This window comes from Mustela erminea, chromosome 18 (genome assembly GCF_009829155.1).
Source record: "Mustela erminea isolate mMusErm1 chromosome 18, mMusErm1.Pri, whole genome shotgun sequence".
Taxonomy (NCBI): Eukaryota; Metazoa; Chordata; class Mammalia; order Carnivora; family Mustelidae; genus Mustela; species Mustela erminea.
Window position 1 is genome coordinate 22,092,434 of NC_045631.1, and position 14,174 is coordinate 22,106,607.

Sequence of the window (14,174 nt, forward strand, 5' to 3'; positions counted from 1 at the left end):
CTCAGCAGACCCGCCTGGCACACCGCTGGCCCGGCCGCCACGGAGGAGGAGAGCTCGCCCCGGGCCCCTGGGCCCACAGCCGGGCCACACATGACAAGGAGATTCCCAGAGGCTTTCTGGTTATTTGCTGGTTTATTCTGATCTTTTTTTTTTACTTTAAAAAAAAAAATTTTTTTTTTGTTGTGTTTTGTTTTTATGTGAGTATAGTTGACACACAATGTTACATTGAGTTTCGTGTGTGTCCAAGAGGTTTTATTTGCTTTTGTTTTTTCCAAGTATTCAGATGCTATGAGAGAGATCATTCAGTCAGAAAGCTCTTTTGTTTCTGTCTACTTTTCTGAACAGGGAAAGGAAATAACCATGAATTCAGAGCCACCTACAAGAGGCCTCAAAACCAGCTGCCACTTATTAAAATGAAAAAAAATTTTTAGAGAAGTAACATACATTTATTGCAAAAGGTTTAGCGTGAAAAATAAATAAATCTGCCCCCAACCTCTTTCTCCCAGTAGCCTCTCTCCCTTTTTCCCCTCTAGAGATAAAGTGTTACCCATATCCTGTATACACCTACACACACATATAATGCAGACATACACGTCCTTACAGCTTTCTTATTGGCTGTATTTAAAGTGAACAAAGGCTGGAGTGGCCTTCAGCTCAGGTCATGGTCCTGGGGTCCTGGGATCAAGGCCTGCATCAGGCTCCGTGCTCAGCGGGAAGTCTGCTTCTCCCTCTCCCACTCCCCCTGCTTGTGTTCCCTTTCTCGCTGCATCTTTCTCTGTCAAATAAATTAATAAAATCTTTGAAATAAATAAATACATAAATAAAATGAACAAAGGTATTTTTAGAAAAGACTGTTTTTAAGTAGGCTCCATGCCCAACGTGGGGCTTGAACTCACAACTCCAAAATCAGGAGTCATGTGCTCTCCCATGGAGCCAGCCGGGTGCTCCTAAAATGAACAAGGGCATATTAAAGCCTGTGAGAAGAACCACAGTAGAGAAGCCTGTTTAACTTCATTAGCATACCCTAGTTGTATGTGACTTGGGATCCCTGCGCCTTCTCTCTGGAGTAATTTCTGATCTGTGCAACAGAGCCAGGACTTGCTGCTCTGCCTGCCTCAGGTATTTCTGGATAGTGTGCTTGAGCTGTCTTTTTTTTTTTTTAATGTAAAGATTATTCCCACATTTTTCTTTTTTCTTCATTTGCCTTTCCTTATTTTCTTTGTTGCTTCTTTTCATATTGCCTATGCATGGTTCTCTTGCTCTTTTCTTTCTGGTTTATTGTTTGCTTTCGGGGGGGGGGGCAGCTGTAAGTGCAGTTCTTGAGGAGGTGAAGGTGCCTGGTAGGGCGGTCCTAAAGGCTTCCTTTCAGGCTGTGACCTCACACCGCATGATCCTCTCTCCACACTGCTGTGTCCTATGCGTGAGGCCGCTTCTTCCCTCAGCTGGGTGTGTCCTTTCTCTTTACCCTCCTCCATGCATGGGGGTCAGCATGACTTAGAAGTTTCTTTAAGGCCCCAGGCACTCTTGGACCAATTTGGTCACATTTTATTTAGGATTAAAAAAAAAATCAGGGTGCCTGGGTGGCTCAGTGGGTTAAAGCCTCTGCCTTCCGCTCAGGTCATGGTCCCAGAGTCCTGGGATCGAGCCCCGCATCGGGCTCTCTGCTCAGCGGGAAGCCTGCTTCCCCCTCTCTCTGCCAGCCTCATGCCTACTTGTGACCTCTGTCTGTCAAATAAATAAATAAAATCTTTTAAAAAAAATCTCCACATGAAAGTGGGATTGGATTATAATTTTCTTTTCTTGTGCTATCCTTGTTTGTTTTGGGTTTAGCACTGTGTTGGCCTAACAAAATACAATGCCTTTTTTTTCCTTCTAAATTTTTTACTTGTTCCTCTTGTCTCTGAAACTTGGTTGGAATGTTGCTCATAGATTTTTAAAACCTAAATCCTCTCTTTATAAATTTTTAAAGACAACCCAGATCTACTCTATCAATGGTATATTTTGTTATGTTGATCCCTTTCCTTCTGAATTCTAACCAGAGGATCTTTTAGAATATTCTTCAGGGAAATTATTGGGAGATAAAATATTGGTCTGGACTTAAACCCCTCTCACCTTTGGATTTCCACAATTAACCCAGGTACAAATTAGATCATGCGCCACATCACTGTACTTGTAAAACACAATATAATGTTCAGTCACAACAATGATAAGACACTTGACAATAAAGGAAAACAGCTGGAACAGAAATCAAATTAACCTTACCTCAAGAAGTCAACAGCAAGTAGATGACTAACACTAAGTCAAAATTCCAAGCCTGAATTTTCTGGGGCCTGGGATGAGGGATTTTATCTCTTATCTATACTTGCCCTTTTATTCACAGAATAGGAACATCATGGATAAATTATAGGGCACCTGGGTGGTTCAGTGGGTTAAGCCTCTACCTTTGGCTCAGGTCATGATCTCAGGGTCCCGGGATCTAGCCCCGAATAGGGCTCTCTGCTCAGCAGGGAGTCTGCTTCCCCTCCTCTCTCTGCCTGTCTCTGCCTACTTGTGATTTCTCTGTCAAATTATAAATAAATAAATAAATAAATAAATAAATAATGGAAAAGTCTAGCATTTTGACAGACTTCACCTCTTCCTTCTACTTCTAATTTTTAAAGACATTTATAATTCTTCCACATATTAAAGACAGGAGGGACTACAACTAGAAATGTTATTTCAGAATGCATATGTGAGGGAGAGAAAGAAATAGATAGTTCTAGAATCAGGTTCACATTTTCTACCACTTACAGAAGCATTTTAACAGGAGTTGGAATTTGCTAAACAAGGACCCAGATTGAGAAAAATACTTTAATTTCCCAGGCGAAAACTAGTCATGAGTGTAGGCATCCAAATTAAAATCGCTTGAATAGTCCTTACTTTGCTCGAACAAAATATTAGGAGGAAAATAAGCCTGATAATTCGAGTGGCAGACATGACTGCGGAGATCTCCATTTGCCAGGTCTTTCCCTTCCATTCTAAATGCCACAGTATTTCTCTTGCCTCTCTTTGGCAGATGGAAGTGCATTTTTCAAAGGCCTATCTGTTTACCATTATTTTGGGGGTAATTCTGCAGTTAGATTCTTATTTTTTTTCCATCAGATGACCATTACAAATTTTTAAAAAATTTACACCACTGAAAAGCATTTAACCACAGAGGCAAAGATCTACTTTGATCTAGAATACAAGGCTTAATAACATAAAATAAACGGTCTAGGCGGCGCACTTCCACAGTTACACTGCACATGCAGATCAGCAGCAATGAACACAGTCGAACTAGACAGGGGAACATCTGACATATGTCTTTGCTTAGAAAAAGAAAAGCTATGTCTAAACTAAAGAAAAAAAAATCCAACACTAATAAAGAAGACTCAATTATTTCTGCCAACTTGGGAAGTGTCGTGTAGGAAGAGAACTGGAGATCGGGGTCCTTTCTCAGTCACTGAGTTTCGAGAAGTGGTCTTTTCCTGGCATCAGGGTGGTGGGGAGGCAGAGACAGTCTGCCACAATGGGAAGAAGATCTGACTTTGGAGTCAGAAACACCCTACCCCAAATACGCCATGATGTCCTACAGGAAGGAAAGCCCCATCTCCAAAACAATTCCAGTAAATAACCAAAGTCACTCACCTGCTTAAAATGATTGTTCACTGGTCCACACTGCTCTCAGGATCTGTGCTGTGTATATGTCTCACATCACTGTCCACAACACTCCCCTCCCCCTCCCCCAGCATCATCTAGGTTTACTGCGAATAAGCACGTGCCACCCAAACTCCATGTTTTTGCACAGGTTGTTGCCTCTCTCAGAAATTCCTTTGGTCTTCATGGACCAATATGTCATCTTAAACCTGTCTTCTAATTTATATTCATATTAGACACACTCACTGATTGTATCTGGAATAAACGAGAAGCAGTGATAATATGAATATAAAGTAATTTTTCTGTCTTTTGGATTTAGCTACATTTGGATTGGCAATGAAGAAATCACCAGTGGGGAACTCTCGTTGTTGGTTCAGCTGAAGGCTGGAGAACTAAACGATCATTCCTAATCTTGAAACCAAGCCTAGATGCTAATTTTGCCTTCTGTGAAACAGATAGATTATTTCAGTTTTCTTATAAAGAAAAACAACTCAAATACACTGAAATTGGCCCAATATATAAGTTCAGTAACAATTATATGTTCAATAAGAATTATAGTGAAAGATTTTATATGTTCAAAACCTGCCTCAGTTAGAAAAATCAAGTTTACCTCTTGAAATGATTCACCAGGACGCCAACAAGTTCTCCTATTCGACTCTCATGGGTTGGCTGTTTGCTGAAAAGGCAGACAATGAGGTCTTTGTTGTCTTTTGTATGGAACACTACAAGTTGGTCCTTTCCATTGGAGACGCTCAGACCAGTCAACTGCAAAGAGACAAAGCATGGAAAACTATTAAGATGGTTCTCAAAAGAATACATTTAAAAAATATATTTTGTAACTTAATAATTACTTCTGATCAGTGACCCTGATGACTTCAGTTTTTACCAGGTGTTATGGAACAAGCAAAACGGAAGGAAACAATAAAGAGAAGACTAAAAATTTGTGACACTGTAAACAGTAAAATAATAGAGAAAAATCAATGAAACAACAACCTGGTTCTTTCAAAGGACCAGTAAAATTGCTAAGCCTCTAGTCTGAGAATAAAAGTGAGAACGACCTAATTACCAATATGGAATGAAGGAGGGGATAGCACTACAGACCACACAGATGTTAAAAGGGTAACAAGGAAATATTCAACAAGTCTGTGTACATAAATTCAAGAAGTTGAATGAAACCAAATAATTCCTTGAAAGTCACAAACTACCAAAACTCAGCCAAGAAGAAATAGATAACCTGAGTACTGCTTTATCTATTACAGAAATTAAATTTGTGATTAGAAACCGTTTGAAAAAAGAGGTGCCTGGGTGGCTCAGTCATTTAAGCATCTGATTTCGGCTCAGGTCATGGTATTAGGGTCCTGGGACTGAGCCTGTGGCGGGCTCTGTGCTCAGTGGGGAGTCTGCTTCTCCCTCTCCCTCATGCTCTCTCCCAAATAAATAAAATCTTTTTTTTTTTTTATTAAGATTTTATTTATTTATTTGACAGAGAGAAATCACAAGTACACTGAGAGGCAGGCAGAGAGAGAGAGAGAAGGAAGCAGGCTCCCTGCTGAGCAGAGAGCCCGATGCGGGACTCGATCCCAGGACCCTGAGATCATGACCTGAGCCGAAGGCAGCGGCTTAACCCACTGAGCCACCCAGGCGCCCCCCCAAATAAATAAAATCTTAAAAAAAAAAAAAAACTTTCAAAAAACCCCCCAAAACTCCAGGTTCAGATGATTTCACTGGTGAATTCTACCAAACATTTAAAGAAGAAATAACACCAATTCTCCATGTCTCTTCTTAAGGGGAAGGGAACACTTCGTAATTCATCTTATGAAGCCAGCATTATCCAGATAGCAAAAAAAAGAAAAAGGCAGTACAAGAAAACTGTAAATGAATATCTAATAGCCTTCATCAACATGGATGTAAGAATGGCCAACAAAATACCAAAAAAGCCAAATCCAACAATATAAAGAATAATAATATAACACGACCAGGTGGAGTTTATTTAAGAAATCTAAAGATAGTTCAATATCCAGTAATTAATCAATGTAATCCATTGCTGCAACAGAATACATAAGGCAGGTGATCATGTCATTTGCTGTAGAAAAAGTGATGAGGGATAGAAGCAGAAAAATGTTCACCTTTAGCCCAGAACGCTGACCTATAGCCTGCAGAGTCTCGATAAGGATCAAATAGACGCTGGTCGTTACATTCTTAAAGGGTCTCATGACTCCCTATACATCTCACGGATAATAATTATCAAACTGAATGATAAGCATAAGCACTAGAGAAATACTGCGAGAGTAGCTTCACAAGTAGAGATTGAAAGAAACATTTATTTTTATTTTTTATTCTTTTGAAGATTTTATTTTTAAGTAATCTGTACACCTAACATGGGGCTCAAACTCACAACCCTAAGAACAAGAGTTGCATGCTTCACTGACTAAGCCAGCCAGGTGCCCCTCGAAGAAATATTTATGATCTAATACTCTCGGCACGTGCCTGCCTCCTTGAGCACTAAGCATATACCCACCAGTTTCATACAGCAAAAGTGTAGCTCTTTCTGCTCATCAGTCCTGTCCCTATGCTACTTAAATAAGCTTACTTAAGGGGCACATAGGTGGCTCAGTTGGTTGGGCGTCTGACTCTTGGTTTTGGTGCAGGACATGATCTGAGGGTTGTGAGAAGGAGCCCCATGTGGGCTCTGCACTCAGTGGGAAGTCTGCTTGAGATCCTCTCTCTCTCTCTCCCTCTGCCCCCAACCCCACCATGTGCTCTTGCACGTTAATGATAAACAACAACAACAAAAAGCTTACTAATTTGCACTGCAAAACGCCTGAAGAATTCTTTCTTGGCTGTTGCACTCCATGATCCACCAACAACCCGCATGGGGATCGTGGAGGGACTCTAAGGGCCTTGGTGTGACTTGCTAAGTCCTTTTTATCCCCCCAGCCTCTACTTCTTGTTCTTTTCCAGAGACGTCCTGAATAGTACAACGATTCTGAATGTGTCTTAGTGCTCAAGAGAAAACCTCTTGCCTGTGGTTAGACTACGGGGAAGTCAAACTCCTGCCACCTGGCTAGACACCAGTATCTTGGCCATGATGGCACTGGGCTCAGAAATCAGGCTCTCCCTGTTTTACCTGTTCTTTCAATACTTGCATTCTTCTCAGGCACAGGGCGGTCATACATGTCATTGGAATGGCCGCCCGTTTTAAGGCTCCCGAGTAAGGTTTCCTCCTAAATAACCTGGTGTGGTCCCTCAAGGAACATAAAATCTAAGATATGTCTGACCACAGCCTTCCCAATAGGGACCAGTGGGAGCTATTACCCAGTTGAGGCATCTACCCACCGAAGGGAGACTGCTCCCTTGGGGCTGGATCATGGATAAAGCTCTTGAGAAGGCTGTTCAGATTAGATAGAAGTGCGATATTTTTGGTTTTTCATGTCTCTCATTTGCTGTTCCCCATGGGCTATCTGGCATTCTCCATCTTGCTTTCTGATTTTAAGTACTTCTAGCTTAGATATATGATGCTTAGTATGATATGAAATAGCCGTCCTTCTTAACAAAGGTCATGGCCTCTACCCCATCTGTTAATACTAGATCTAGAGGCTTACTAAGGGTATCATTATTGGTTGCCAAATATATTAACTTCCCCAAATGGGAAGAGGCAGCCCCAATCTCTGTGGTGATTCAGTCCATTCGCTGGCACCTACTGTAGTCTAAGATGTCACAGGGAGGCAGGGAGGTGATCATCCCTTCTCAGATAGTACAAAGGTGTCAAGAGCAGTCCAGATCTGGGACACCTCCTGCCACTTGGAACCCAGGAACCTTTAGCAATATCCCTGATGGAATGCCACGTGGGAGCTGAGAAGGATTTTGGTAATGGACTCCTGGTAAATGTACTCTCCTCGTTTGGTAGGAATTAACTATGGGATCTGCCTCTTCGATCCCAAGGATTCTCCTTTGGGCTGTCTCTTAACACACTGGAGTCCATTTGGATAAGAGGATATAAAGAAAAAGTGCCTCTTCTTCCATAATGATGCTTGGCCTCAGTCATCTCTGAGGGATGATAAAAACAAAATGGCCCATTAACAGGTCTTAAAGGTTCAACAGTATTTATCCATTGGACCCTTTTATAGGTGGCAGGGAAAATGGACTGAGACCCCCACAGGGTCAGCAGCTGTGACCCTGTACCAAATCCCTGATCTGCAAGTCCTGCAGGGGCTCGAGGAAGCCCCTCTCCTCACCTCTACTCAATCTACCATCAGCGAACTGCCTCAGGTCCTTCTGATAATCTACCACCTTCCCTGTGTTCTGTATGTTCTTTGTGTGCTCCCCTCCCTCGTCTCTCCTGTAAACAGGTTGTTGCCAAGATTCTGTATCGTCCCCCCTCTTTCCTGAGTTACTGGTCTTCTCTTTGTTTGCTTCTTCTTTTCTGTCTCAGGTCTGGTATGCATCTTGAGAGGACTGGATGAACACTGCCTAACAGCACTAGATTCCTGCTATATGGGGGGCTGTTTCTCCCTCATTCATTGCCAGGGTTAATGGCTATGATAATTGGAGCCAGTTGTCTGGTAAGTCTACCTTGAGATGGAGATCTTAAAGAACATTCCCACACAGCTGCCGAAACTCTTTTTGCTTCAGGGAGGTTCCCTGATTTCTCTGGCCCGACAGGGACGGCCTCTTTTTACTTTCTGTTGGTTGAAAGACAACACGTGTCTCTTCATCTGTTTGAGATGATGAGCTCTAGGACCGGGAGTTCTTTTTCACTGCCTTTGGGCTTTTATCTGCTTCCAGTCTTGCTGGTGGCACCTCACCTCTTCTGCTTCTACCTCCCCCTCCTCCCGTTTCTGCACCACCTTGGACACGGATTGCATAACCAGTTCCTGCACGTTCTCTGTGCCTCTGCTTCTCCTCCCCTTGCTATCGAGGAGTGAAGAGCATTTCTCCCTGGACTTACACCACCCACCTCAGATTTCCCAGTGGGTGTCCCAGATAAAAGCTGACAGTGGGTAACAAACTGATTGGCTTTTAGAAGACCGGGGTATAACATATTAAGCTAATTTGAATTTGTTAGTTTAATTAAGGTAAAACATGTCTTTAGAATTATCAGCATTAAATATAAAACTTCTACTCTACCAAGGTTTACCACAGATCAAATAAGCTCTTGTTATCTCTGTTGCAACTTGTCAGCAAAAAGGTGACTTCAATGATGGTTAATTTTGTCTCAAAGTTTTCGTGGGTAATTGTTAAGAACAAGTAGGGCGAATAAATGAAAGGCTTATAAGTAAAACTTTTAAAAAGCTTTCAAAATTTTGGGTAACCTGAAACTTTGAAGTTTTGCTAAGTTAAATGATGAATTGGATTGAATTAACTGGATATCTAAGTCTTTCCCAAATAAATACGAAAGCATTGTTTATTCAATGCAGGTTTGTGCTTTTGGCTTCTTACCATAGAGAAACCGAGGATACTTGGGTCTGCCGGTCAACATGTTTTTAGAATTTATGAACTGTGTTCATAAATCTCAGATCTAAAGAATTCTGGTATAAGAGGCTGTTCACAATTAATTGGTTACTACTTAATTTTCTCTGGAGATTAAGTTTTCTAAGAGTTAAAACTCTGCTAAATGTAATTAAGACTGATGGAAATAAGGAAAACAACTCTGTCTGCAGGAAAGTAGGGGACATATGAGAAAGATACAAGGAATGGGAATATCTTTTTTTGAGGGAAAAAGAAATTCTGTCCTAAAATGAGACTAGTTGCTTGGAGAGAAAAGGCTTATTAGGACAAAATCTGAATGAAAAAGAAAGTTGCAGAAGGTTTGTGAAGGGAAATCTTTGGAAAAGAATTTTATGCATGGTCAGGACTAGGTTGAAATAAATGGATTTTAAAAGTATACAGGTATAGGGGCGCTTGGGTGGCTCAGTGGGTTAAGCCTCTGCCTTTGGCTCAGCTCATGATCCCAGCATCCTGGGATCGAGCCCCGCATCGGGCTTTCTGCTCAGTGGGAAGCCTGCTTCTCTCCCCACCCCACCACCTACTTGTGATCTCTGTCAAATAAATGAATAAAGTCTTATGAAAAAAATTTTTAAAAAGTATACGGGCATAGGGGGCTCCTGTGTGGCTGAGTTGGTTGAGCATCCAACTCTTGATATCAGCTCAAGTCATGATCTCAGGGTCATGGGATCGAGCCCCACAGGGGGCTTTGCTCTTAGTGGGGAGTCTACTAGAGATTCTCTTTCTTTGCCCGTCCCCCAGCTAGCATGCCTGCACGCATGCTCTCTCACGCTCTCTCACTCTCTCTCTCTAGTAAATAAATATATAAAAAATAAATACATTTTTAAGGAAAAAGAAGGAAATTCTGCTCCTCTCCTTGTAAAAGACAAAATTTTCCTGGACTCTTGGGTCTGCTATTCATAAGAAAATGTAAACCAAGTTTTTCTTGTTGTTGTTGTTTTTTTTTTTATATCTTTTCTTTATCTGCCCAGAAAACCAAACCTGTCTTTATCAGGTCTTTGATTACTTAAGAAGGTTAAAACTTCTCAATGTTAAAGGAGGTACGTGTTGCTAACAACTATATAGCTCTATGTACAATCTCTTCCTGCCAGTTTGGTTAAATGTAAACATTAAATTTATGATGATCTGTAATCCTATTTAAGCATGTGCTTGGAACTTTCTGAGGGTTTTAACCAACTTCCCAGATATGTGAATTGTAAACGAAGTCTCTGGATGAATTAGACTTATTTGGTACGTTAAGTTATGTGGGAAGCGCTGTCAAACAAACGATGAGAAACTTTAGGTCATGTTGTATGGGTGGATGCTTACCTGTTCTAGAAATTAATGAAATTCCTAGAGCTTTAATATGTTCTGGTATAAGGTCATCATTTAAAATTTTAATTATTAAAACACTATGTGTCACAAGAATAACTACCTTTCCTTGTCAGCTACTTTATAACAAGCCCTCATATCAGATCTTTAACTATGTCTATTTTTGAATCTTTTGTCATTTATAGTTACTGTTCTGATGCTCTTGTGGAATGAGTTTTGTCTTCAAGGAGATTCAGGAAGAGGACTTTGACAAATATTTATTTGAGAGAGAAAGAGAGTATGCATGCATGCAGGAGGGGGGTGGCAGGGAGGGGGGAAGGGGCAGAGGGAGAAGCAGACTCCCCGCTGGGGACCCTGAGATCACGACCTGAGATCATGACCTGAGCCGAAGGCAGACGCTTAACCGACTGAGCCACCCAGCACCCATATCTTTAAAATCTTAAGACTAAAATGTGTCAAAATATCCAAAACTAACAAAAAAAGCTGCATTCAAGAAACAAGAATTAGTAATATGGGGCTAAATAAATTGAGGAAGATGATTATAGTTTTTATGACTCTTATTTGAAACACTGCTAGTTCTCTAATGTTTGCTTTCCCAGATTTAAGGAAACTTTCTCTTAAGATTTGTGGAGATGTGATAAAGTATTCCTTTATAAACAAATTGAAACACTGAACTCTTCTTTTTACTAGAACCCTCCAGAATTCAAACTCTCAGTAAGTATTCTTTCTTTCATGGCAATTATAGTTACTTGCAGAAATTCAATAAGAATCTGTTCTCCTATCATTTCTCAGGCTTTTGGCTAAGATCAAGTGAAGAATGTAGGTTCTTCATAAAATTAAAAATAGAAGTGCCTGGGTGCCTGGGCGGCTCAGTGGGTTAAAGCCTCTGCCTTTGGCTCAGGTCATGATCCCAGGGTCCTGGGATTGAGCCCCACATCGGGCTCTCTGCTCAGCAGGGAGCCTGCTTCCCCCCTCTCTCATTCTGCCTGCCTCTCTGCCTACTTGTGATCTCTGTATATCAAATAAATACATAAAATCCTAAAAAAAGTAGAAGTACCTTATGGCCGGCAATCACACTACTAAGTATTTACCCAAAGAATACAAAAATAATAATACAAAAGGATACATGCACTCCGAAGTTAATAGCATCATTATCTGCAGTAGCTATATTATGAACAGCAAAAGTGTCCATCAACTGATGAATGGATGAAGTGGTATATACACAATGGAATATTACTCAGCCATAAAGAAGAATGGAATCTTGCCACTTGCAATAATGTGGATGGAGCTAGAGAGTATTAGCTAGGTAAAATAAGTCAGAAAAAGACAAATACCATAGGAATTCACTCATATGTGGAATTTAAGAAACAAAACAAATGGTTGGGCCCTGGGTGCCGCAGGCGGTTAAGTATCTCTCGGATTTGGCTCAGGTCATGATCTCAGGGTTGTGTGATCGAGCCCTGTGTTGGGCTCTGTGCTCAGTGTGGAGTCTGTTGAAATGTCTCTCTCCCACTCCCTCTACCCTTCCCACACTCTTCTCTCCTTCTCTCTCTAAAATAAATAAATCTTAAAAGAAAAAAAAAAAAAGAAATGAGCAAAGAGGGGAAAAAAAAAAAGGAGAGAGGAAAACCAAGAAATAGACTCTAAAGTTAGGGAACAAATTGAAGGTTACCAGAGGGAGGCGGGGCGGGGGGGGGGGATGGATGAAATTGGTGATGGGAATCAAGGGCACTTGTGCTGAACACCAGTGATATATGAAGTGTGGTATTACTATACTGTACACCTGAAACAAATATCACACTATGTTAACTAACTAGAATTTAAATCATACTTAAAAAACAAAAACAATCTGTTCTCCTTGTAATGGGACACCACTGGAAATGTTGGTTATACTACTAAGACTTTGACAGGAATGCTGTACGTGAGAGAGGTAGTCATAGACTCAGATATCAGACAGCTTCAAGGAACTAAGGTTGACTTTATGGAGCCCATAAAGCCCCTTTGAGATGCTGGTCTGATCCCTTGCTTCCGGGTTCCGAGCAGCCCCACCAGGTGAGTAAAGAATGTCACTTCCTGGCAGGTACAGGAAATCTTGGGATATTCTGGGAACCTTGGGAAGAGGAATACACCCAAATCTACAAGTACTGCAGGCAAGTCTGATGACAACTATTTGGCATGGCTCTGCCCTTGCATGGCTACCAAAGAGTTCAAGCTAGAGATTCCTTATACAAAATTCCACCAAAGCAGATTTTAAAGGATCTCTATGATCAATCACTATTCTTGCTGAGCTTATGTAAATAACCAGGCTATGTTTGTTAAAACTGGCCTTGGTTTACAAACAGATCAGTCTTGATTTGGCTATCTGGAAATCAGGGTGAATCTGGAGAGAAAAATTATGTTCCAATAACGCATCCTTATGGATGTTAGGTTCTACTTTTGTCTTTAAATGTTTGTTGTCTGCCTGAGCTAGACAACTTGAGGTCCACTTCAGAGATACTGCCATAATAGCTCATGTATTGGTAGATAGTCTTCCTGCTTGTTACTCCATGGGGATAATATAGAACCTCATGGGCACGTGATTATTTAAACACCTGGTCAACGGAATGGACTCCCCAACACTGCTCAATTCTTTGTGGCCAGGATAATAAAAGTGCTCCTTAAAACCATAACTGATATGATACACCACCCCAATACCAGCACATATAGTGACATTTCCATCACTAAAATGAATGTTTCTTGCTGGCCTATGGTAGATGTTACATGAGACTCGTAAGAGACCCTTCTCTTATCTTCAGATTATCTAAATGTTAACTGAATATGCCAGTCCACAGATAGGCTGAGGACAACGAATTCCCCAGATATGTAGTCCTTTCTATTGCTATGCCCAAGGTGGATATATGTAGCTTACTCCCACAACAGGACAACTAAGCCAAAGGCCTTTTTGTACTGAGAACAGAAAAACCATACCCTGATTCATGGCCTCAAAGTACTCACCAAATGGGATGGATCCTGCCCACCCCCACCAAAGCTGGGGTAACTGACAGCTTTGCTAGAGATTGGATGAGATGACAAGGCCTCAGATGGCTAGTACCTAATGGAACACAGTTGTTACGTGGGCCAAATTTGTGGCAGTGCATTCCACCAGGCTGGACTGGAAAATATACTACAGGGCATGCTGGGACGCATGGCCACAGCACCAAGACTACCCAAGTCCAGGCAATCTTCTGTATCTAAAACAATGGACAAGATCTATGTGTTATCGCTGTGACCATATGACATGAATTTTTCTCCCATCAGGTTTAGAGGATGTCATACGGCACGTGGAGGCCCTTGATAAGTAGACAATTAAGGCCTTAAATGGTTTTCAAAAAAGCATTACACCATTAAACACTGAAATGATCCAAGTACGCAAAGCAGTTCTACAAACTAGAATGGCATTAGATGTCTTAATAGCAGAACCCGGCAGACCATGTGCCATTATTACAGCAGAATGTTGTATCTACATTCCAGATTACGACAAAAATACAAGAGGATTACTTACTGGATATGAGTCATCAAACTGGTGCTCTTACATACCCTCCATTGTCACCTAATGGTATTGGTTACATTTCCGGTCAGGACGTGGACTAGGGTCCACACTAAAGTGTCTTCTCATTGCTCTTATTTTCTCTCTTTTAAGATTT

The 14,174-nt window shown here is 41.2% G+C and overlaps 1 protein-coding gene across 2 annotated transcripts in view; it reads right to left on the reverse strand.

Moving 5' to 3' along the window:
• Positions 1-14,174, reverse strand: part of MYO1D (myosin ID) — a 341,727-nt gene that overhangs the window by 80,591 nt on the left and 246,962 nt on the right. For both annotated transcript variants that reach the window (XM_032319642.1, XM_032319643.1), the window contains one exon: positions 4,286-4,440. In XM_032319642.1, the coding sequence (XP_032175533.1) occupies positions 4,286-4,440 (155 nt within the window). The remainder of the gene's footprint in view (positions 1-4,285; positions 4,441-14,174) is intronic.